Here is a 24,618-nt window from a genome sequence, read left to right as displayed (position 1 = left end):
AGTCGGAGTTATATGTGTGGGAAGAGATACAGGGGATGCAGTGTTGGATTGTTGGGAGTGTTAGGGTTTTGGGGAGGGGTGATTTTTTGAGAGGGAGAAGGTTGTGGTGGGCAGCTCTCGTGTGTGCACATAGTTACCTGGCAGCCCGGAGGTAGCTCTGTGTCTGTTTCAAGGTAACTAGTAATTAACTAAACAAACTTGTTAATGTGTGGGCAGGCTGTTGAGTTGGAAAGGAGAACATCAATCCCACAAGAGTCTATCATCCAACCGTATGCATCTACAGAACTAGTGCACATGTAGCTACGTGCGCTAACAGAGTATTTATCTTTCTATCTACAAGGACTGTTACAGATGAATTCTACATTGCAATGTCAAATACACAGGCAAAAGGGTACTAGAATGGATTGCGAACACCAGCATTTCACCACCACCACCACCACCACCACCACCACCATCATCATCATGCTGGTAACGGTGGGTTGGTATTCGACGGTAATCTGGGAAACCGTTTCTTGGTTCAATTACGGGAAACTGTGGAAATAGTAACCATCCTCCGTACCGTATAAAATAAGTACCGGATACACACCAATAAGCGTATCCAATACCTTAGGAACGTCTCAGAGACAGCATGTAGTCACATGACTTTGTGATTGGCACTTTGCTCCGCCCAAACCTTCCACGGCTGACAGTGCGGAGAAAGGGTTAACGCCTCATTCATTGCTAACTCTCACGAACCGGTCATGCGCCATATGGACGATTCGATGGACAGTGGGGGTGTTATTTAAGCTACTGTTATTATGCATTAGTATGTTCCCCCGGATAGAGTGAACGAGAGCATCTCCCCTCTCCATCTCCGATCTCGACTACTTCTCAATGTTTTCGTGGAGACCTGGGATGAGTATCTCCCAGCCATTGTTGATAGCCCACTGTCTGTAGATCTGTAGATCTATATACATACATATATTAGATATCTTAACCTCCTCCCTGAGGTAACACAATGAGAATATCCAACCCCTTACCCATCCGCATCCTAACCCACAACATCCGCTATGCCACCTCCTTTCCCTTCAAAGGAGAAAAGCCCTGGCCGTACCGCAAACAACCCCTCCTCAATGAACTCCACTACCACACCCGCCACAACCCAGAATCTTTCATCTGCCTCCAGGAAGTCCTCCACGGCCAACTCACCGACATCCTCTCAGGGCTAAACAGCAGTCCCACCAAACACTCCACAGGCACCACAGCCACCACAGGCACAGGCACAGGCACAGGCACAGCCACAGCCACAGGCACAGGCATTGGCACTGGCACTGGCACCTGTACAGGCGCTGCTGGTGAATGGGCCTACATCGGCGTGGGCAGAGAGGATGGCAAGCAGGCCGGCGAATACTCACCCATCTTCTATCGCCCTTCCATCTGGGACCTGGAGTCGTTCAAAACAGTCTGGCTATCCGAGACACCCTCCGTGCCCTCGAAGGGCTGGGACGCCGCCTCAACCCGCCTAGTCACCATAGGCGTCTTCAAGCACCACGCGAGCCAGAAACGGGTGCTGGCTATGAACACACATCTGGACGACCAGGGGTCCACGGCCAGATATCAAGCTGCAAAGCTAATCCTCAGCCAGATCAACGCGTATCTCTCGCAGGCCCAGCTGGCACGTCGGAACATCAACGGCGTGTTCCTTGCGGGCGATTTCAACAGCGAGGAGAATCAGGAGGCGTATACGGTGCTCACTGGCGCTGGTTCATCGCTGGTAGATGCCCAGAAGGAGGTGGAGGAGTCGTTGCGGTATGGGAGCGTAAATACCTATACCGGGTTCGGGTATGAGGATGAGGGCCCAAAGAGGATTGACTATGTTCTTTTCGGCCCTGAGAGGGGCACTGCGAGCATGCCGTGGACTATTGAGGGATATGCTGTGCTTCCTAATAAGTTTGATGATGGCGTGCTCAATTCGGACCATCGGGCTGTTGTGGCTGATGCGGAATTGATGTAGAAAGTTTGGTGCTCCAAAAAATTCATCAATTTTTACCCTTCTATCGTTTCCATTCCATAGACAATTCCTCCCATTCGGTATACGTAAATACTCCATCCCCGGTTTGTATACCTAGGTAAACAACCGCATCACATGCCGTTCCATACATCTTTCCTCGATAGTATAAAGTCCAGCCCCTTAGGCCCGTTGTTAGTCCGAAGCGCTCCTCCTCACTCCACCGCCGGCAGTATATATTTCCGATCCCCTGCGCTGCTGACTCATCACTCCCATCTCAGCCTCCTATTCAACCGTCAAAAAACGATTTGCGACAAAAATGCGCAAAGCCGAACAGAAAGGACCAAAGGGGCAAATAGCAGTAGCAAGAAAGGACCTCGAGAGATTTCCAGCCCCAACCGATTTTGGGATCCCGACAGAAGCGCTGAGGTTTCGAGATTGCTACTAACTAGCTCCGTTGAAACGCCCGTTGAATAAACAGCCAACTCGTGATTTTGCCCTGTTTGGGGGCTGGAGAATATACACCCATAAGTTTACAGATAACCATATAACACATCCCGTACACGCCGTCCGTCATCGAAGGGTATGTTTTGTGTCGTTCCATTTAGCTTCCCCCCCCCCCATCTTGATTTTTGGCTGTTTATTCTCTCCATTGCCTCTTCTCCCCACTGGCTATGTGTTCCCTTCCCTATCCTCGGCCCATGGGTCGTGACGTGAACGGATCTTCAATGATGGCGTCGTGACCCGCCAGCATGGATTTTGCGTGTTGAATTCTGTAGTAGTTTTCCTTGTGTCGAATTAATCTCTGCTCAGTTATTTTATTATACTTTGCTGACCATTGTTACCTTAGGACCTTCGTGCGGCATCGCGGATAATGCTGGAATAGCTTCGCGTCTGGTCAAATTGGCGAAAATCCGTCCCCACTACCAATATCAGACGGTGTCCAACGATACCCGCGGGCGCTGCAACCCTCTATATTCCTGACACCGCGGCTCTATCGCCATTATAATGCCCTCTCCAGATACGCAGGAGGTTGATGCCTCCGTTCAAGATGCTGAACCCCAAAGTCCTCTTCAAGATGCGACTGACCCAACGGAACATGACTTGCGGGCTGATCGGGAGGATCCCGCGACGACAAACGCGACCTTCAATGGACAAATTGTCAATGGCTCCGCTCCATCAGTGGCAACTGAAGAGATAGAAGATGGACAAGGGATGATACAATCATCTGAAACAACCAATGCGAATGCGCCCTCTGATTCCCATACCAGTTCTCCCAACCGACCCCAATCACCAAACTCTACTACACCACATCCAAACGGTGCTCTCCTCAGTCGGAAACGATCTCGATCAGGTTCTATAATACGTTCTACATCCCCTCCACCACCCACTGCCCTCCCCGTCCGTACCCGCGAAACAGCAGCAGATAAAATATTACTCGAACAATATGTCCACCGTGAATTCCACCACTCTGCGATTATGGCTTGGAAAAATCCGTATCAGGAGCTTCTCCAACAGAAGCGTGCGGAAAGAGATTACTATCTATCCCTACAACCCGAGCGCCAAGAGAATCCGGGTGCAATATTCGGTTCCGGATTTGAAGGGTACGGAAACGCGCGAACAGATCTGAAATCACAACATCCCCAACTTCTCTATCCCATTAATCGAAGACGACCTGGTGGAAGGAAAGCAAAGGACATTCGCATCTCGCGGGATGATATGCTTACACAAGCCGAACAGCTTGAAGACTTGGTTCCCATCCGTCTAGATATTGATTGGGACAAGATTAAACTGCGAGACACATTTACCTGGAACCTCCATGACCGAGTCACTCCACCAGATGTGTTCGCAGAAAAATTGGTTGAGGACTTGGGCCTTCCTTTAGAATCTTGTGGACCATTAGTGCGCCAGATCTCTCAAAGCATTCAGGACCAGCTAGCAGACTTCTATCCTCAGGTATTTATTGAGGAGGAACCTCTAGACCCTCATCTACCCTACCACGCCTATAAAAATGACGAGATGCGTATCCTTGTCAAACTTAACATCACCATCGGCCAACAAACACTCGTCGACCAATTCGAATGGGAAATTAACAATCCGCTTAATTCCTCCGAAGAGTTCGCCATCCAAATGACCAAAGATCTCTCTCTGCCAGGAGAATTCATGACAGCCATCGCCCATTCTATCAGAGAACAAATCCAACTATTCACCAAAAGCCTCTACATCCTCTCCCACCCCTTCGATGGCCGACCCATCGAAGATCCAGACCTCAAAGCCTCCTTCCAACCATCCCCCCTCCCCTCTCCCTTCCGCCCCTTCCAATCTGCCAAGGACTTCACCCCATACCTCTACGAGCTCAACGAGGCCGAACTCGAACGCACAGAAGTCTCCATATCGCGCGAACAGCGACGCCAGAAGCGCTCCGTCAACCGTCGTGGAGGCCCCGCCCTGCCCGATCTCAAAGACCGCCAACGCACCATTCGTACTATGGTTGTGTCGTCTGTCATACCAGGCGCGGCGTCCTCAATCGAAGATAGCCGTCTCTTCAAGCGCTCAGGCACGAGCAGGAGTCGACGAGCAGCTGCCGGCCAGCGTGATGGGATGGATGATTCGGATGATTCGGACAGCGAAGAGTCTTCCGCAGATTCACCTGCCGTCTCGCATCTTTCGCAGGGCACACCTAGGACGAGAGGTATGCGTGGTGCAGCATCTGTTGCGCAGGCAGCTATGCGCGCCAATCTCGTACGCTCTGCCACGCCTGAAGTCACAAGCCTGCACGAGTCGAGAAGCGCAGCGCGACGGAAGGATTATCGAGATGACAGCTCTGATATACCTGATAAACTCATTGTGAAGTTGAAGATTGGGCGGGATAAATTTCGGCAGTTTTTGAAGGATATGAAGAGTGGTGGTGGCCCTGGTGGTTCTGGTAGTTCTGGTGCGGGTACTAAGAGCAGGCCGTCGATCGCGACGGCATCGACGCCTTCGTCGGCTACGAAGGGCACAACGCCTTCAAATACTACAACGCGCAGTTCGATGGGACCCCCACAATCCCAGTCTTCATCTACTGTACCACCGTCCAAGAGACCGACCGCGTCACAACTTAATGGTGTTATAGATGCACCGACACCGCCCCAACTAGGTGTACCAGGGGTACGTATTTACGTTTGCCCATCTAACAACCTAACCCCTTCAACCCCAAACCCCAAATCCCAACCCCACCTCTCCCAAAATCGTCTTAAATCCCCCCAAATTATAATCCAATCGCCTCCGTGTGTATTGCCACTAACCACACCTTTTCCCAAACAGCCTCCCCCACCCACCTGGCTCGTCCGCGGCCTCAACAACCTCAAACGCTCCTACCCCCGCGACTCCTTCGAAAGCACGATGCGCTACACAGCCGTAGACCCACACACGGGCCTCCCCCTCGCCAACGCCGCCACGACCCACGCCGGCCAAAAGCTGACATACAAATACTTCCCGCGCATCCGATGCCATGACTGCCCGGGCAAACTGTATACGCCCGGCCCGGCGATGACAGTGGATAATTTCGAGGTGCATTTGAAGAACCGGCAGCATAAGGAGAGGGTGGAGGAGAGGCATGCGAAAGCGGCGGAGGCGGCGGGGGGGAGTTCTGGCGCGGGCACTGATGGTTCGAAGACGGATGGTGAGGAGAAAAGGGAAGGGAAGGAGGGTGGTGAGAAGGGTGCTGGCGCTGGCGGTGGGGACAGTGCTGCTGCTACTCCTGCTGCTACGGCCAAGGCTGCTACTGGCGATGAGAGCGCCTCGTATGATCTTTGATTCACGGCCGGTATTTAATTGGGGGTAATTGGACATATAGCGTTTATCATCTTTACCCTTGTGTTTTTTGCTTGGTATGTTTTTTGTGATCAGGGAGGTGGTGTGTACGAAGTTCAGAATCTTTATATAACCCTCCTTTTCCTCGCCAACCTACAGGAGGCCCCTTTGTGACAGAGCCTTTTCCTCATGTTATTGTTGTCTGGAGTAGCCCAGGCGTTTAGTTTTCTTCTCTGTCAGATTCTATGTGGCTTCTTGAGCCTGGTCCTCATTTTTTTTTTTTTTTTTTTTTTTTCCATTTTAGTCAGTTCATTCTTTTGTCAATGGATGGTTTTTTTGGCCTTTGTTCTTTTCTTGCATGGTTGGGCGTGGGATTTCATCTTCTGATTGACTTTTACTCTGTACTTCTGTGTCTATTCAGTTAACTTTTTCTCTGTACATGTGAGAGATATGGATGGTTTCACCATTCTTTCTGTGCTTTACTATTATTTGATATTGTGATGACTCCTGTCCCACAGAACTTGTCACAGAAATAAATATACTTCTTCTCATAGGTATTACCAATCCCCAGCTTTCTGCCACTGAGAATTCAATTAATTCCTAACCAGATTCCTTAAAAAAAGAAAAAAACAGGTAAATTAAAATGAATTTCAATGCAATAAGTAGAAACCTGATAGAATTGCTATTTCATGGTCATCTCATATGCATAGTTTAGTGACCTAGCTTATAAAGGAGTTAAAAGAATTTTAAAAAAAATAAAAAAAAAATAAATAAAATAAAATAAAATAAAATAACAAAAAAGAGAGAGACTAGAAACCCGATTCAAACTTCCCTTCAAACTTCCTTAACGATGGCGTAAACTTATCAATCTGGTCCCTATACCTCCCACTCGTTTTACTCAGTGCTGTAGACAGCCTCTGATAAATCATACACGATATCCTCTTCACAGGTTGGCAGCTACTGGGAAAGGGGGAAGAGCAGCACATAATAATAATCTCCGAAAGATTCAAGTCAAACATAATAAAATTCGATATGAACAATTTACGAAGATGAAACGCAAAAGACCACCATCCCATAAACATTTCAAACATTCGTCATTGAGCCTATCAACAACAAGAACATATTAAACATCTCACTGTAAAACCACCTATATCAAATCGTAACCTCAAATATAATTAAAGTGGGAGGGGAATAAGCAGATAAAAAGCGGACAAAAAAACAAGAATAAAAAGAAACAACATGGCATCGATCAATCATGCAGGTCAATTACAAAGATCGACAACATAATGTAACGTCAGCGTGCTCTGCGGCTCGATCTTCTTGTTGGCCCGACAGTGGCGCCGGCATTGGCTTGTTTCTGCTCCTGTTCTGGTGACTCCATCCCCGTCTCCGCGGTATTTGGCTGTCTTTTGCCAGGAGGGCGGCCCCTGCCTCTGCCTCTGCCCCTCGTACTAGCAAAGGGTGAAGACTTGGGAACCTGTTGTTTCCTATTAGACGTTTGCTTAGATTTTGACCGTGACAGGGGTGAAGATTTATGCGCGTCTTCCATCATTTTGTCTTCGTTATCACCATCATCGTCATCATCGTCACCGACGTCAGGGGTAGAGGCAGGGGTAGCTTCTTTGGCATCCCCTTCCTCATCCTCTTCTACGTCTTCCGGTTCAGATGATGGTTTTTCCCCATCCCCATCCCCGTCCTCGTCGGATTCATCGCCGTTTTCTTCCTCTTCCTCCTCCTCTTCCTCCTCCTCTCCCTCCATCATCTCCAAATCATCCTCATCACTATTCCCCTCAGCATAGGAAACACCAGCCTTAGCCCCCCGACCACTCCTGCGACGCGCGCTCAACGAAGTCTCGCCTCCCGTTTTGCTGCCACTAATGTCACCACCGCCATCCCAATCATCTTCATCACCCGTCTTCCCCCGTTTGGCAGTCTTTACTCCTGGTTCCACCATTGCATACTTCCGAATGGTAAGAGATTTGATCTTATTAGCTCTACGAACCTTTTTATGCGAATGGCTTGTAGAATTAGCGCTCCCGTCACCCTTAGCTGTAGACGACGAATATACTTTTCGTTTCTTCGTGAGATTCTGCGCCTGAGAGTACGACTGGTTCCGTGGCTTCATGAACGACCGGACAATACGATCAAGTTTGTCGTCGACTTCTTCTGGCAAATAATTCTTCTCTGCGATAGCCAACGCTTCTATGTGGATGGGTATGGTTGTGAAAAGTGAGCTGGGCAGACGCATTTTGCCCGGATAAGTTTGGAGAATGTTAGTTGCCCCGCTGCCCCCGCTGCCGCCAATTTTGTGTTGTTGGGAATATAATTCTGCGAAGCGACGGGTGGTTGCTTGGGCGAGGTCTGATAAGGTATAGAGGCGGTTCGATATAGATTCTGAATTAGTGACGGCGTCTCGAACCTGTTTGACTCGCTGCATGACGTGGAAAATGAGGGAGAGGTTGTTTTCGTTGGCGACTGCGGAAAGGTAGAAAAGTATGTACCTGGCAAAATCAGCTAGATCGTCTATTTTCGTAGCCTCGTCAGAGGATTCTGGAGGATAGTCGGGATGATATGCTAGGAGCGAAAGGAGGCGAGCAGCCAATGACTCCATGACTGTCTGCTGCTCCGGCCCCTTGTCGTTGCTCTGCGATGGGCGGGTAAAGAAGTTGGTTCGCGATCGCAGCCAGGTAAGTGTGCTATCCTTCAAATTTCTATTTGGCTCAAACGCGAGTAAAAAAGCAACTGTATACCATCTAGTACCCAAGTTCGTCACTTGCGTAAGTTTATTCTTCAGTTGTCCAATGAAGCCGGCCCTTACGGGTTCCGATTCATCCTGCGCCACCAAGGCCACCACGTTAAAATCGGCCGGAGTGAGCAGTTTCTCGCACAGTGCGTGGGCACTACTAAGCTTGATGATAAGTTTTGCAGCTAGTAGTCGAAGTCTTGACTTTTGCGCTGCCGGCGAATCTTGTTTCTTAGACAATTCGCCGTGGTTGGCAACGAGAGTATTGAGAATTTTGTAAACGGGTACGGCATAAGAACGGAAGGTCTGCTCGTCTTCTGTGCTTTGCTTGGCACGGACTCTGTTCACAAGTATCCGCAAGGCCCATTCTTTGGAGGATGTTTCCTCGTCGACATCATTAGACCATGCATATCCAGCGGACGGTTGTGGTGAACGGTTATTTAGTAAAATATCATTCATCGCGATGGAGATAATGGCTTCGCCCTCGTCATCAGCAACCTCGGGCGCGAGGAGATTTATTTGAGATATCGTTGCAAGTTTCGTAAGAAAGTGTTGCGACTGATGTGTACAGTTCTGAACAGACTTTCTTATAAGTTCTTTGGCATACATTTGCTTCTTATCCGATGTGGCCATGATTATCGAGACGGCATGTTTCGCGGCCTTGGGTGACGAGCTGTACAGCGCGTAATTGGTAAGAGCTACTAAAAATTTTCGCTCTGTGGGAATTTTGGCGGGCAATTTTTTCGCGAATCCAGCGCATGCTTTCAATATCTCCTCCACACCAGCCTCGTCGGATTGTTTTGCGCTTGGGGCATGAGCTTCCAGATCTTTACACATATCCTGGACGTGTGCTTCGAGCACCTCTGGGTTCTGAGATGAAGTTTCTTTCAACATCTCATGTGCTGCATTTCCTAGTCCGAGGTCGTCATTCCTAGACAAATCAATAATCGCAGGAATATGGCTCCGATTGAAAATCAAAGAACTACTTCGATAGACCAAAGGAGTTAACGTCTCAAGCAAACTTGAAGGAGCAGATGCGTTTCCTTGGATCCGCTTAGACATTTCCCTAATGGCCTTGGAAACTGTCCGGAAGTCACTGACGGCAGCCATGGCAAAACGAATAAGCTGATAATTCCGTCTGTCATGCATTTTTGCAAATTTCCAGAGATCCGCTGAAGCTTTGGAGTGGTCTGGAAGCGTTTTGGCCAAGTTATCGATGACTTTGGTTAATTTCGCTTTCGTAACTTCCTCGTCGTCATCCATTACGCCACCCTGGAGGAAATGGTTAGTAGTCATTTCATCCCTTGGGAAGCGCATTTTAGACTCACGTTGTATTCCTCACAGGCCGTCAAATAGAAAGTCATAAACTTTCTCATGGTCAGTTGACGGCCTTGTAGCGCGAAAAACACTTTCTTCGCCCGCTCATCAAGTCCCTTAACAAGTGTAAGAATTCGCCGCACGCGTATCATTTCAATATCGATTTCGGTGTTACCCTCGCCCTCACGAGTTATGTTTTTCAATTTTCGTAACTGGCTCGAATCCCCCTTTAAAGCTTTTGACTTCAGAGGAGGATAACTCAGTGGTAGAAGTAGCTCAAATATAACATGGTCGAGAAGAGCATGAACGTCAAGATTATTTGTGTAATAAGCGTCGAGTATTCTGGAGGGAATATCCTTTAGGATCATCGCCACTTGCTTATTGTTCTCCTCAATTTCCCCGGATGCAACCCCCCACAGACGTGCTAGAGTAGTCATTGCCTTCTCACGGACAGTTTGTTTTCGATCCTTAACACGCTCGGCCAGAATTGAAAAAAGAGATCCCTGATCAGAGATTCCACCGTCGATGCCAAGTTTCTTTACAGCGTCTGAGAAGCCAAACGTTCCAATGACGTCCACTGCGGCAGTTCTGACCTTTTCGTCAGCATCTCCAAGTAATTTCGCAAGGCTCTGAACGAGATCTTGTTCTTCGTTGGTACTCAACCCAGAACCCCCGGCTGCCGTAAGTAAGATTCGACCAATCCCCGTAACCCAGGCAGCCCGTACAGATGCAGATTTATCTTGACGTCGACTGAGAAAGCTTTGGTATGCAGTAGAATGAGCCTGTGAAAATGGCTTGGGGGAGAGCGGCATAAGTAACGCGTTTGGCTGTGTCTCTGAATTGTCAGTCAATTTTGCGGGCGGGTAAGCATCCGGGTCCATAGACGGCGGTGTCGGAGGACCCGCCACGCCAATGCCAGCAACAACGTCGCCGATTGTTTGCGTAGCCAGGAGTCGTAGTGATACAGATTCAGCTGACAGTTCCGCCTCAAGCTGCGGAATCACATTTTGCAGCACATCCGGAGAGGCACGCCAGACCTCTCGTATAAGCCGGTGCGCTTTGCTTAGTTCTTTGATATTTTCAGACTCGTCATCTGAATCATCAAGGCTTGGGCGACGATGGGATGAGTTTTTTGAAAGCCCATTCATCCCTGGAGGACCTGAGGCATCAATAATCACGTTGTTGAAATACTGGCTAACGTAGCTGGTCATCTTGTCAGGACAAGCGTTGCAAATGGCCTTGGCCATGTTGTAGGCGGGAGGGTATTCTTTCAGGAGCAACGTTCCTTGTTTTGCATCGAGAGGCGCCCCATTCTTCTTGCTTTTGCTACCGCTCGGATTCTCTACGATCCGGGGATCGACGCGCAGAAATTGCGCAATGATAACGTCGATTATTTCCGGTGCAAGGACAGAAGATTCATCGATAATAGGAACAAGCAGTCGTGTCATATCATATTCCACGTTTTTTGCTAGTTCCTCGCCTGTCGAAGACTTCGATGAACCCGACACGATATCGAAGCACGATGAAAAGAGAGGGAGAATCAGGGTGTCAGGAGCATCCAGGTCTGTCAGAAGGACGATGCTTTTGACATCTGCGAGGGACGAAAGAACGTATACATGTTGTTCATTGTAGGCATTCGATGGGTCAGCGAGGGCGGGAATTATAGATGTGACAACTGTAGTAAATATATCCTGTCACAATAATCAAAATTAGCACTTGCTCCACAAGCACATCGTCTAAAATACGCCCCAAACCCATATCTCCCATACCTTCAACTGATTCCCCGTAAACGGCGCATTCGGGGCGCACAGACGCAAAATATCCACGACACAGCATGCAGTCCACGCCCGCACGCCCCTATCCCTATGACCCAGCAAATGCAGGCTCGCCAGCTCCTGTGAAACCTTCCTCAGCGAATCCTTATCCGTCTCTTCCTGATCTAGCTGCCGTAGCTCAAGCGCAAGCGACTCTAGTCTCTCCAGCAGGTCTGCAACGGGAATCGCTCGACCGGCCCGCCATGATAGTGGCTCGTTGAACTTCAGGCGGCGGAGGCCGCTCGGTTCCTCATCTGGTTCGGCGATTTCAGTCGTACCGGCTTGAGAATGTCGAGTGCGCAAAGGCATTGTTGTTTGAGTGAAGGAAGCGGGTTGGGGTGGGGTGGGGTGGGGGGTGGAGTGGGCTTTTGTTGAATTAGATGACCATGGGCTCTTTTTGGTGTAGGAGATAGTTAACTAACTACGGTGAGAGTGGGCAATCCTTTTCACATAGCGATGTATAGATTGGTGGCACGGTAGGACAAGGGCCTGGTGAGGGCTTGTCAAGGCTTGCTAGAGGCAATTATGACAGCAATGGATCCGACGATTGCCAGGTGGCTCCCCTGACAGCCTCTGCGGAGTTATTTTGCTATAGAGTGAAATTCTTTTCTCTGTTGGCGCGACTCGGAGCAGACGCGTCTGGGTTAAACCAAGGTACCGCAGGGGTCACGTGCGCTGCTAGGTAACAGCAGTTAGTTAATAGTTAACTACTAGGGCTTGAGTGACTAAGCATACACCGTACTAAGGGACGGTGACAATGCGACATTCATCCTTCTATAAACACTTTATTCCTCTGCAGAAATGTCGATTCGATACCTTGGCTTAAGGATGTGCCAGAGGTGTTTTCAATTTAAACGGTGGGAAAGTCTGGATGATATTTTATCTTTCTCAATCCCCATTGTTCACGGGTTGATGAATATTTTGTTCTAAGTTGGATATGAACTCCCATGACATGATCATTCTTGCGGAGTCTACGAAATTTAACTCACTGGAAAAGGAGTATTAGAAGAGGAGATTGTTCCTGCAAAGTAGGTGAGGGGGGGAATATCAGAAATAGACCAGCAAGTTAATGTATCAGGGTATCTATCCTACTAATAAATAACATCCCGCCGCCCGATATCCATCGTATCCCGTCACTCACGCCGCGTTTGATCCAAAGGACAGAAAAAATATAAACAAATCCCCATGCTTTCCAGCTTGGGACGGAGGTTGGGGGGGTGGTTAAAGTTATATTGAAGAACAAGACTCAAGAAGACAAAATATCATTCCCAGTACCCAGGACGCGCCAACGCTGTTCAATACTCGCCAGGATGATGTTTTAAGCCAATCAAAAATAAAATGCGCTAAATAAAAACAATCGAAAATGTAGTATGAAGACAAAACGCCAGCTTGTTATGTATTTGGGGGGGATCATCATAATTAAAGCATCGTCAAAAAAGAAATTTTATCATCAGTTCATGAAGAGGTTTCAACCACTATTATCACTGCCCTTATTGACCTTGCCAGTGACTTCTCTAGTCCCCTTAAGACTGGCAATAGCCTTGCTCACCTCCTCGCTAGCAACACCCGACCATCTACTTTTCGCATCTGCATCCAGTGTCGTAACGGCTCCAACCTTCTCGTACAGCATCCGCGATATACGACGGTTTATATCCGTATATTCATCCTTTGAGATTTCGCGGCTGCGGTAGTGGGGCTTTAGAGCCGCGCTGACCATTTTCTGGAGATCGGATTTGACAGATATGGAGAGGGAAGAGCGGGTTGGGGAGGATTCGTTGGATCGCGAACGCGAAGGTGAGGATGATGAGCTGTGGCCTACACGTTGGCTTCGGTGCATTTGGCGGGGGAGTCGAGGTCGGTCAACGGTCCCATGGTCTGGGTTGGGAGAGCATGAAGGGGAGAATTCGGGAAAAGAAAAAGCTGCTGGGTCGGGGACTGTGATCGGCGTGGTTGGGCCGTTGTTGTAAGGGGGTGGCGTGGCGGATGATGGTTGAGGGGAGGAGCGATTCGATGAGAGGGATGACTGAACAGGGGAGGATGGGTGGGGGGAGCTCGAATCGCCAGGTGTCGCGGAGAAAACATTTGATCTAAAGGCGCTGTTGTTCAAGCTCGGGGGAGAAGAGTCTTCAACCTCTTTGAGAAGGGACTGCAAAAAGCTTGGGCCCGTACTAACATTGCTATCAGCGGGAACCCTTCCAGAAGCAGCAGAACCACCTGCATTAGCTGATCTCCCAGCTCTGGAAGACTCACCCCCGTGATCAAGAAAGTCAGCAGCAAGAGCTTCCGGCCGTCTCGTTCGCGGGCGTTTCAGTCTCCGTTCGGGTTGTGCCGGCTGTGGCTCTACTGGTGAAGCCGTCGGGGATTTGCGTTTTCGACCACGACTCGAGCTCGAACTTGGATCATCTTGTATTTCCCGCGCTCTTTCAAATGCGTTCCATGCTCTAACCTCGTCAAGTGATTCGGGCTCTGGCGTTTCGATTCTTTGTCTGGGTCTCGAGGGCCAGCCCCGCCCGATCTCGAGAAGGGCGGATGCGGTATCTCTGAACCGGTTAGCCACTCCTTGGCGCTCAGCAATCTGAAAGCGACGTTCCCATGCCCGAAATTCTCTCCGATTAGCAACCTCGCGTCTTCGCTGTTCAACTGCCCGGTTGTGCGCTCGTTCATCGTCAAAAGGGAAGTCCAGATCAAGATTCAAATGGTCCCATACGGTTTGCCAAACGCGGGCCCAATGAACGGCATTTATCTGGTTTCGGCTGCGGATTCTTCTCTGATCGCCACGAGTGCGACGGGTGGATTGGTTCCGTGGACGTGAGCCAACTGCAAGGATCTCTCTTTGGGTTTCGCATTGGGAACAAAACCAAGGACCTGAAGGGACAGCATCCAGGCCGGCGCAGTAGGTATGGATGGCGACATCGCAACCATCACAGAGAAGAAGGACGTCTTCGTTATCATCGTATCCACATATCGGACAGGGTTGTGAATCGGACTCTGCATCTAGTTCGTCCACTACAATAGAAGGGTCGATATCCGCAACCTGTACACGGTCTTCAACACAATAGGACGAAACAACAGGACCTGTAGATATATGAGAAAAATTGTTAGAAAATCTGTGGTTTCATAAAAAGGTACAACAAAGGTTTAACTTCCATGGAAATAATAAAAGCAATAAATGTAGATGCACATACCTCCAACCGTGTCCGTCAGCTCAACCATATTGAAGTTCTGGCGACATATCGGACAGCTATTTGCCCTTTCCACCCAAGGTTTAAGACACTCGTCATGAAGGGTATGGCCACAGGGAAGCAGATGGGCAATTTTCCCCAAATCAGCTTCCGGGTCAGGCTTGGGGGATGTAACGACGACCTCCAGCCGGGGAGCTCTCTGGATATCGCCGGATCTTGGCAGATGGTCTTGGTCGACACAGACCACATGAGCCGGCTCGCTGGCGCCATCGCCAAGGTCTCCTAGACACACTATGCAAGTGTCCGTCATTGTTGAGGAGATGGAAGAGTGGATGGATGGATGGGATATTCTGCGGCGGCATGAAGAGCAGAATTGTAGCTGTATTGGAAGCTGGACAGAGGTTGAGGAAGAGGAGGAGAGGAGGAGAGGGTGAAATAGACCAGAAGCTGTGGGAAGAAAACGGCCGCCTTTTGAAGCTAGGCTAGCAGCGCGCGCTAGGCCGTATTGGGGGATAGCGCTGAAACGTGATAAGCGCCATGGGCTTGGGACAAGAGCTGGGGATTATCTGGGGTTTGTTGGTGATGTAACATATGATACATTATGTATCCGTATATATATCCTTCTATACCATATATCATCACTTTATAGAGTGGGATTTTATATGATGGTTGTTAAGATATACATGTGAAAGAGCACTCCATTCACTCTGAGTGTTCATGTTTTTAAGAGATGGGCTGGGTTGGTTACCAGTTCGCAAACTGCACGGTCACTGAAGATGCGGGCGAAATGGAGTGGAATAGTTCAAAACTATTACGGCCGATAGAGAGGAGAGGCAGGCGATCCTCACTTGCCGGAAAATGGTGGTCTGATGTGATTGCTTGACGGCATTCAAGGACCATAATGTGTAGGGTCAGTCGGATCAATGGGTGTGTGTGATATTTACAATCCGAAGGAACTGGGTTCGTCAGGCTGCTACAGCTAAATGTCCGTCCGGGGTAAATTTTGGCGAGCTATCAGTCAAAGACGATGGCAGAGTACAAGTTCTAGTATTCTTTTTACTCTTCCTCCTTGCCCACGTCAAGTCCGATTGCAGGATTTATTACCATCTATGAAGATTTTCCAAGGAATACTTTCTGGTTAATTGCCAGTTGTTTCGCTAAACGTTATTTCACTTTCCCCCCTTCGTTTTTGGAGCTTTATCCCATCTTGCTTTTAATACCTGCGACCAAAGGATACGGCGCGGTTCGTCTCGAAGTTGTTGAAGATGTAATAGATCACAATGACTGGAGCAAACCATTTGGCTGAACAAGACCAATTGCTCCGGTGCCGGCAACGTAGCCTTTGGAGATCAACTTTACCTGTTAAAGATATTGCCCAGTTGTTCAAAGTATACATAATTCACTATAATTGCCGCGAAGCAGGTTTTATAGTCGACGAGGCTTGGGTTATGCCGTACTGGGATGGACTTCAATGTAGCGGTGATGGAGGCAACCTGCCCGATAACATCCACGCATTCGGCCTCACTCAACTGCCCCCAGCATTCTTCAATCGTCCTGCCTTTGACGAATTCTGTGACAAGCATGCGCTTACATCCGAATTAGACACATCTGGTCTCAATATTGAGTACGCGATGGACTTTGACACGGCAATTTCTGAGATCTTGGAAATGTCGTAGTCGGCAAGAGGAAATTTGGTTTGAGAGCTTTCCTCGCTGGGAGGCTATGGACAGGATGATAATTGTGTTTAAGAAGGCATCAGTGGTATGTATGGACAAGGAATGGATGTCATGAAACTGTCCCACCTTGATTTCGGAGTTATCTAATAAGTTCTCAGTAACTGACATTAACCATCTTGCTCAATGGATCATTGGTGCAGACTACTCCTTCCAGTGATGTGCAGCAGGCAAATTGAGGACCTTATTAACCTGAGGTAAGCTGTTTTGTTAAATAGTTACTGTCCTGTATATACCCAGAGTGAAGTTATGGTGCAAATTTGATAAACAACGAACGACAAGTGCTTCACAATACTTTGTGCTCTGGTGCCATACTTACTTGGCTGATGACGAAACCATAAACTAGAGTTCCATGAGATGCGAGATGCCAACCTCATGAACGCTCACTGTTGTTGCAAAGCCAGTAATTTGTAGTATCTAGGAAAATGCCATATCCAGAGACAACCTTATCTCACCAAATAAGTAATATGCAAGCCCTAAGACGACCAAGGTAATCCTTAATTTCGGATAATCCTCAAGGTGCACCCGCCCTCCTAGAGATGGGACATACCCACCACGACAGCAGCTCACAAAGTCATCAGACATGTGTTGCGCCTAAAAAGCACATAAATCGCGCTTGAAACTAATATGAAGGGTCGAACAAGAAGCAAATTGGGCCTGATTGGGAAGAAGCAATGGAAATTTTTGATTTGTCTTCTTTCGTTCTGATGCTACTGGGGTGGAAGCCTTCGTTCAGTCACTCAGAAAAACTCTATTGAATATCCGTGCGGGATATCAAAGGCGTTTACGATTTCGGGTGTCTCCCTTTGTGATAGCACACCTCCATAACAAGTGTAAACCCTGCAATCGGAATTCAATTCTTTTTGTTTGCATTGCAACTGCCCAAAATTCCGTCATTTCATCCGGAAAAAAAGGTAGAAAAATTGAGAAAGAAAAAAAAAGAAAAGAAAAGAAAAACAACTGAAACTCCCATCGTCAAACCATCTTTAAACTTCCGCAATTTCTCGGAGACGACGGATGGTCGATCGGGTGGTAGCAGCCGCAGGTGTCCTGTAACGACAAAAAACCAAAGAGATTTGGTCAGCCCATTTGAAAGGAGTAGAGAGAGGCTTTTGAAATGTGCGATAACCGGACAGAAAGTACGTACGAGACAGTCCAGGCACCACCAGCAACGGTCTTTTTACACGATCGGCACTCCCAGATGCCCACGGCCTTTCGCTTTACGCTGTTCTTGCCACAGAATGTGCAGACATATCGGGCGTGCTGGGAGATTTCCATCTTCTTCACCTGCTTTCGGAGTGAGGCACCGTATCTGTCGTTTTGACGGAAATTCTTCTGGTCAGCCAACTTTTGTTCTCTCTCCCCTTTTCCCTCCGCTGTATAGGTTTCCCCAAACCCATATCACATCATATCGCATCATCCCCCTCTTTCTTCCTATATCATGAAACCAATTCGATCACGGGAGATATCCGGAGGACGCAGCAAATGACTGCGGGATTGAAAATCGTACCTGGTACCATATTTACCGGTGACACCGACCTCTGCGGAAACAGTGGATTAGTCCATCATTCCAAACCCGGGAAAATATGGTGAAGATTTCAATTTAGCAACGTACTCTTGGTGCGCTTCGTCATCTTGTCACGCTGGATGTGTATATGCGGGCAACAGAGAGGTGGGTGTGTGAAGCTGCAAAATCCGGACTGTTGCAAGTCGACTTGACCGTCGCTGATGATTGTGGGTTTCGCTTAGGGTCGAAATTTGGGTCTTGGCAAGCATCCTGGGGGTTTTGGAATCACGTGGTATTAAACCTTCGATTACTAAACATCCGAAAGTTCAACAAGGCTGTCTCCATCATCGACTACACAAGCAACCCTTCAATCATCAGTAGATTGATTGACTTAAGATTGACATTGGTGATGAGATCTGTTCTGTACTCACCATTTGTCCGATTGTATATTATTCTCTGGGATATTTACCTTTGCTTATATTATATTTTTGCAATTAGAGGTTCTGGTTATTTGTATTTTCAACAGAAAATACATCCTTTGGTTTAAAAATCGTATAAGGGGCATCCACAATCAACGATTACAGGCTACAAAAACCGCATGAAAACTCCTCCATGGATGCGAAACTACAGATGGTAGACGAGGCGTTGTGATAAGTGTTTTGGGTGGAGGTTGATTTGTTCTCCCAGATGAACCAGCCTTGACTTCTTTACCACAAAACAGCGTAAAATGATATTGGAGAAATGCACGACACGCTAGTTATCAACCTTTAGCCAAACAATACGAAAGACCATGGCAAAGGACTTGGTATATATGCTGCAATACCGCAAGGGTTAACGTGGAAATACGTGGCTTAACCTATCTTGAAGCTATTTTCATTCATAGACGCCAGTCGCGGGTTGAAGATCCCCAGCTCGTAATTGCCTATATCATATTTCGTATCACGTTGGGATAATGAACAAGCGTCGACTCCCTTTGTATCTCACTATCGAAATGATCCACGCTTCGGCTCGTCCGCACCGGAGTCAGTGAAGCGGGCGCATCGGAACAAACAGTTAGCCCGGAGCCAGAATTTGTGGTAGCGAAGCGGGTGATATCATCGCAGATAACCTTAGAATTCATGGAACGCCAACAATAGCAATGCTTGTGATCAAACGCCGTTAGTTGCTTTCGATGATATTTATAGCGCTGTTGTGAATTCTTTTCAATCCACCATTTCCTTGCTCAACTGGTACTGTGACCTTACTGTTAACAAGTGAGCCTTTTTGGCGTTGCATGAACTGCTCGATAATCTCAAAAGTTGTACCCTCACTCCATGACGTCCACACGGCACTTCGATCTTGTCCTCCTCGGCGCGACGGGATATACTGGGCGCCTATGCGCTGAACACATCGTAAAGCATCTTCCCACAAACTTGAAATGGGGAATTGCCGGACGATCTGCAGAAAAACTTACTGCACTCGCAACCGAATTGCGTGGACTGAACGCTGAGCGGAAAGAACCTGGTATGTCGTGTTTTGAAAATCATTTTTAAGCATTGTTCCCTGGGGTTCGCCGACACAACGTTAATATCCTGTGAGCTTATTAGAGATTGTGCCTGTGCAACTTCAGGCTGAGGAATTAAATCCCCTTGCCGAGAGGACTCGAGTGCTTATCAATTGCGTCGGACCATATCACCTTTATTCGACACCTGTCGTGGAGGCATGTGCGAACAATGGCACTCATTACCTCGATGTGTAGGAATACAGATATCCCTCTTCCCATTTATAAATTCTTGCTGAAGTTTATTCATCCCAGGACGGGAGAGATAACATGGGTTAAAGAGATGATCGAGAAATATCATGAGAAATCTAAAGAGACAGGGTCAATAGTGAGCCATATTCTCAACAATTAATATGATAAATATGATACGGTACTTATCAGTTTTTCTAGATGATATTCTCCGATGGATTTGATTGTGTCCCAGCAGATTTGTTGACCTGGTCACTCGCCAAGTATATCAAGGATGAGTTCTCCGTCCAAACCAAGGAGGTCATTTGCACGATTCATGAACTCAAGTGAGCGATCAATACTTCCCTGTCCCTCAGAAATGGGAATAAGCGAATATTTTTGCCCCTCTAACATTTGTGTCCACACAGAGCAGCAGGAGCTAGTGGTGGAACCCTCACAACTCTCTTGGGCGTAATTGAAAGCGTACCACTCAAGGAACTGCTCAAGGCACAGAGTCCATATTACATATCGACCAGCCCATCGAAGACGGTCCCTTCACCCCCCCTCCTCCAACGACTGCTTGGGGTCCGCACTGCCCCTGAACTGGGCACAATGACCTTATCCATTACCAGCCATTGCGACATCGCCATCGTCCAGCGCAGCAGGTCTCTAATGCCGGACCTCTACAGTCCCTATTTCCAATTCCAATCCCTCCTAGGCGTCCACAATGTCCTGGTTGGCGTCGCCTTGCATTTCACATTTGTGTTTGGCTTGCTGGCCCTTACATTATCCCCCGTGCGCTGGCTAGTGCGCAAGCTCATCTATCAACCGGGCCAGGGCCCGTCGAAGCAAAGCACGCAGGGCAATCGGGTTGAGTTTCGCGCTCTTGCAACTGCGGAACACAAGACTCCCGAGGGAAGGCCGATCAAAGTGCTTGGGGCGTTCAAGGCACCTGGAGACCCGTATTGGTTGACTGGCGTGTTGCTTGCGGAGTCGGCAGTGATTTTGCTGAAGAGTATGGATGTTGAAAAGGAGCTTGAGGGTGGGTGTTTGACGCCTGCGGTATTGGGGCAGGAGTATGTTGATCACTTGGAGAAAGTTGGGATAACGATTGAGACGAAGGTTCTAGACTGCTAGATTTTCAGATCATTTTTACACTTTCGTATTTCGGTTTATTTGCTTTCCGCCGATGTGTAGCCTTAAGAACTTAAGAATTCGATCGGCTGATAGTTCTACTCTGCATTGCTGCGGTCTTCGTGGGCTAATATTAATATCTTGTCAAATAGCCATCTGTTTGTTCGTGAGATACGTAGATGAAACCGAGGAACAACTGATGCGTGTCTCTTATGAATGTAATCATTTTGGTGACATTTTACATAGTCCCTCAGAACCTTCCATCGACTCCTACTATTTATGGATTTAAGAACGGCTATATACTACTACTTCGTACTTTGGCCCCAGAGCTAAGAGATACAGTTTCAAGTTTACTGACGGATGATCTCAACATGTCTCCGAATTCCGAAAGCCTAATATCCAATGAATTAACGAGTAATAGATACATTTTTTGACTGGCGTCGTTGAGAGAAAACTATGTTGCATAGGTAGTTTCTTCGTAATTAAACGGGATTACAATGTTCGACTGGTTAGTTATTGATTGCTAATGATTAGAGCAGAAGAGCCAACGAGAGAGGGTAATTCATCTTATGTCAAAATTCTCTCAATAAAGTGAGGTAGGTCCGTAGCTCGTAAAACGGCATAAAAGGAATATTAAGCACATATGAATCAAATACAGAGATGGCCAAACGAAAGTAAGAGATCTCTAGGGAGGGATCCCATCCGTTCCTTCAACTATTAGTTCCGTCTAAGAGTCCTACAATTTGCTCTTCCCCGTGAAAACGACACCTTCCATCCATCTTCTGATAGCCTCATTACACTCCCCTGGCACTTGCCAGTGTGCCCAATGGCCGGCTTTAACCTCTTCCGTGGTGAGGTTAGGTACATATTTACTCATGTTACGAGACAGAGCGGGGCGGAGGGCCTGGTCCTGCGTTGCAAGGATGAAGAGGACAGGGATGTCAAGTGGGCGGCCTAGTAAACCTAGTTCATCCCTGTAGTTTTGCTCGCGGGTGCGGTACCAGTTTACTTGGAACTGTTAGGTACAGTTGTGGAAAAACTTCAGGGGAAGTGGAAGAAACCTAAAAGGACTCACAGGGGCCGTGTATACCATGCCTCGCCCACTCGTTAACATAGTAGTTTAGTTCCTAACATTACAATATCAATAAAACCTATGCCAGCCTGTGTAATAAAGATGCACGCCCAAGAGATGTCGATCACGCATGATGGAGGATATCTACATTGAAAATGGGGAAGAATGAATGCGTACCTCTTCACTTATGACCTTCGAGTTTTGTAAATGCTGAAACTTATCCAGCAGGACTCCTTTGAATACATCGAATCCAAACTCGCCGGTCGATGTCCTTCCACCATACATCGACAGCAAAAATTGCCTGATATCACTTTTGCTCCTGATCACCTTCTCCAGATCCCCACTGACGAACTGCAGTTGATACCCAAAATAGGGGACCTTCGTTTTGACGATCGTCTCGAGTGGAATGAAGTTGCTTGAAGGAGGGTTGTAAGGAGTGCATATGGAAAACAAGTGCGTAACAAAACCGGGATGGTACAGGGCAATGCGATAAACGGCAAATCCGCCCCTAGTATCAGTGTTAGACATAAAGAAGGTATATCAACCACTTTTCTAGAAGAAGCCCAATGTCCTGTGTATGTAGAATCATTTGGAATCAGACATGACTCATCTCGGGGATGACTTTGAAATATATAATTACATAGAGGACATACCAGTCGTGCCCTCCCAGAATAATCTGCGACGAGCCCAGCTGGCGTGCAAGCTCTTTCATATCATCTGCACACTGTTTAAGTCCATATCGTGCGGCGATTTCTTCTGAGAATTCTGGTGCATCCTATGAGTTGACCGCAAAATTGAGCATGTTGCAATTTCATAGAACCCCAAAAAGACAAATTTTCAGGAAACTGAGAAATACCGTTCTTCCATATCCCATGCAGTCGGGAGCAACGACTCGAAGACCCATCTTTGTCAAGGCAGGTATCTGATACCGCCATCCCATGGACAGATCGGGAAAGCCATGGATCTGAGAAAATTAGAATATGTCTCTTTTATGCTGGTTTGTGTTTCAATTGGACTTTAAAGTTCCAACGCTATGCAAAGCGACACCGGGTTGAAATGATAGACTAAAAAGACTAAAACAAGATGCATTGTTGAGGGTCATTTGAAACAAGGAGTTCAAATAAGAAATAAGAGATGTGATATGACGAATACTAGCTCAATGGGACTCGGAAAACATTGGAGAGTCGGAAAGAACTGAAGAACTGCAATGCAGGCTTCATTTAGGAAGAACCAGAACACACCAGGAAGACCGTAGATTTGTACTGTCCACCCTCCGGCAGGCTGAGAAGATACCCTGTTTAAGAGTCAGATAAATAAACAAAAAAGTACTGTATATATATACATGGCAAATATGCCAAAGTGTAGATGAAGCTCATCTCAATATCGATAAACTGAAACGCACATCCTTTTAAATCCCACCGGAAGGATGAGTGGAGATGGCTATTTGTATGACTTTCGAAATAGTTGCACATACCGTAAGTTGTCCCATTCAACACTGCGGTGCAATGTCGGACCCTCGAGTCTCCATTGACGGATATCTTGTCAATCATGATTGGGGATCTTAGTGAAACAAAAGTTTAAAACTAGCAGTTCCGGCAATTGAACCCAGGGGATTTTCCTGATAATGAGTTGTTGAAAAATTGTTGTTTGGCTGTATGAATATATTGTCATTGATATACAACTGTTCATAGGAGGAGGAGGAGGAGGTTGGGGGGCATATGGTTGACCCTATGTTGAGTTGCCGAGGTTAACTATTCTGGCGCTTGCATAGCAATATGCTAACGTGTTGGCTTCACTTTCCACCAACCAGTGTCAATCACCCCCGTATTCGATTACTCCGCAGTTAACTCCCACTGAGTGAGCCACTGGAATAAGAATCACATATAGAAATATAGTTAACCTGAAATATCTATACTTAACAGCCTCTGACTAAATTAAATAAATGACACTAGGATGAGAAGATCGCAATTGTTGCATCTCTGTGATGCTCAGACATATGATCCAGCCTCTGCTGATGAAGGTGTAGAGGTTGAATAATGAGCTCTTCAACAGGCTCAGCAGATGAAAGAATAAGATTCTGAGCTTTCTCTCTAAGGTTGAGCCCCTGAACGAAGTGCTGAAGATACCTCATGAGGATGGGGAGACACTCAGTTCATTGAGGGTGGAAGGGCGAGTAAGAAGTAACAAGAAAATAAAAATATTTTATGTTGGCAGCCGCATATCATTTCGTTTAAACTCGATACCCACATGGGTAAATATGGAATGCGTATTATGACGTTCCGAACTAGGCCGATAACCACAGTGTTTCTGTGGCTGTTGTTTCAAGTTCTGGTATAATTTGCATTAATTTACCCTCAGAGGTGTTTTTAGAAACCACAAGTATCCCGCAACAGGATATACCAAGAAAACCCTATGCCTAAACACTGCGCCACTTCAGTTTTGTTTTTACAATAGGAGGGCCTGTCACTTACAGATCCGTATATGGTGGGCATAGAGGTTACTATATCTGTAAAACGATTGGTGTCTTCTTATATTTATCCTTTTATCCCGGGACAACTGCTGCATGGACCAATCTTGAATCGGGAAGTCGAGGGAGGCCTAACAAGATTGGAAGGCATGCCATAAT

At 47.4% G+C, this 24,618-nt stretch overlaps 8 protein-coding genes across 8 annotated transcripts; 4 read left to right on the top strand and 4 right to left on the bottom strand.

The window, feature by feature from the left end:
* Positions 1–997: 997 nt before the first annotated feature.
* Positions 998–1,993, top strand: PAAG_06573 (endonuclease/exonuclease/phosphatase family protein; the record flags this gene model as incomplete). Its single annotated transcript, XM_002791357.2, has 1 exon — positions 998–1,993. One exon carries the CDS (start codon positions 998–1,000, stop codon positions 1,991–1,993), a length of 996 nt encoding a protein of 331 aa, XP_002791403.1.
* A 1,002-nt stretch (positions 1,994–2,995) lies between these two features.
* PAAG_06572 (hypothetical protein) lies at positions 2,996–5,785 on the top strand (the record flags this gene model as incomplete). The annotated part of the gene is made up of 2 exons (XM_002791356.1): positions 2,996–5,137; positions 5,294–5,785. The coding sequence occupies 2 exons, from the start codon at positions 2,996–2,998 to the stop codon at positions 5,783–5,785; spliced, it is 2,634 nt and encodes an 877-aa protein (XP_002791402.1).
* A 1,291-nt stretch (positions 5,786–7,076) lies between these two features.
* On the bottom strand, positions 7,077–11,965 carry PAAG_06571 (sister chromatid cohesion protein pds5; the record flags this gene model as incomplete). The annotated part of the gene is made up of 3 exons (XM_002791355.1): positions 7,077–9,797; positions 9,854–11,533; positions 11,612–11,965. The coding sequence occupies 3 exons, from the start codon at positions 11,963–11,965 to the stop codon at positions 7,077–7,079; spliced, it is 4,755 nt and encodes a 1,584-aa protein (XP_002791401.1).
* Positions 11,966–13,124: 1,159 nt separating this feature from the next.
* PAAG_06570 (hypothetical protein) lies at positions 13,125–15,148 on the bottom strand (the record flags this gene model as incomplete). Its single annotated transcript, XM_002791354.1, has 2 exons — positions 13,125–14,731; positions 14,842–15,148. The coding sequence occupies 2 exons, from the start codon at positions 15,146–15,148 to the stop codon at positions 13,125–13,127; spliced, it is 1,914 nt and encodes a 637-aa protein (XP_002791400.1).
* A 970-nt stretch (positions 15,149–16,118) lies between these two features.
* Positions 16,119–16,514, top strand: PAAG_12241 (hypothetical protein; the record flags this gene model as incomplete). Its single annotated transcript, XM_015847756.1, has 1 exon — positions 16,119–16,514. The coding sequence occupies one exon, from the start codon at positions 16,119–16,121 to the stop codon at positions 16,512–16,514; it is 396 nt and encodes a 131-aa protein (XP_015702606.1).
* A 1,043-nt stretch (positions 16,515–17,557) lies between these two features.
* On the bottom strand, positions 17,558–18,205 carry PAAG_06569 (60S ribosomal protein L43; the record flags this gene model as incomplete). Its single annotated transcript, XM_015845928.1, has 3 exons — positions 17,558–17,621; positions 17,719–17,947; positions 18,187–18,205. The coding sequence occupies 3 exons, from the start codon at positions 18,203–18,205 to the stop codon at positions 17,558–17,560; spliced, it is 312 nt and encodes a 103-aa protein (XP_015700154.1).
* Positions 18,206–19,391: 1,186 nt separating this feature from the next.
* Positions 19,392–20,923, top strand: PAAG_06568 (hypothetical protein; the record flags this gene model as incomplete). Its single annotated transcript, XM_002791352.2, has 5 exons — positions 19,392–19,581; positions 19,665–19,812; positions 19,874–19,946; positions 20,009–20,133; positions 20,215–20,923. 5 exons carry the CDS (start codon positions 19,392–19,394, stop codon positions 20,921–20,923), a joined length of 1,245 nt encoding a protein of 414 aa, XP_002791398.1.
* A 733-nt stretch (positions 20,924–21,656) lies between these two features.
* PAAG_06567 (epoxide hydrolase) lies at positions 21,657–23,542 on the bottom strand (the record flags this gene model as incomplete). The annotated part of the gene is made up of 7 exons (XM_002791351.2): positions 21,657–21,928; positions 21,996–22,047; positions 22,170–22,500; positions 22,646–22,767; positions 22,849–22,956; positions 23,234–23,286; positions 23,467–23,542. The coding sequence occupies 7 exons, from the start codon at positions 23,540–23,542 to the stop codon at positions 21,657–21,659; spliced, it is 1,014 nt and encodes a 337-aa protein (XP_002791397.1).
* Positions 23,543–24,618: the final 1,076 nt, after the last annotated feature.

The sequence above is a fragment of the Paracoccidioides lutzii genome, assembly GCF_000150705.2.
Source record: "Paracoccidioides lutzii Pb01 unplaced genomic scaffold supercont2.19, whole genome shotgun sequence".
Taxonomy (NCBI): Eukaryota; Fungi; Ascomycota; class Eurotiomycetes; order Onygenales; family Ajellomycetaceae; genus Paracoccidioides; species Paracoccidioides lutzii.
Note: the sequence above shows the minus strand (reverse complement) of the source record. Positions and strands in the feature narration are given on the sequence as shown.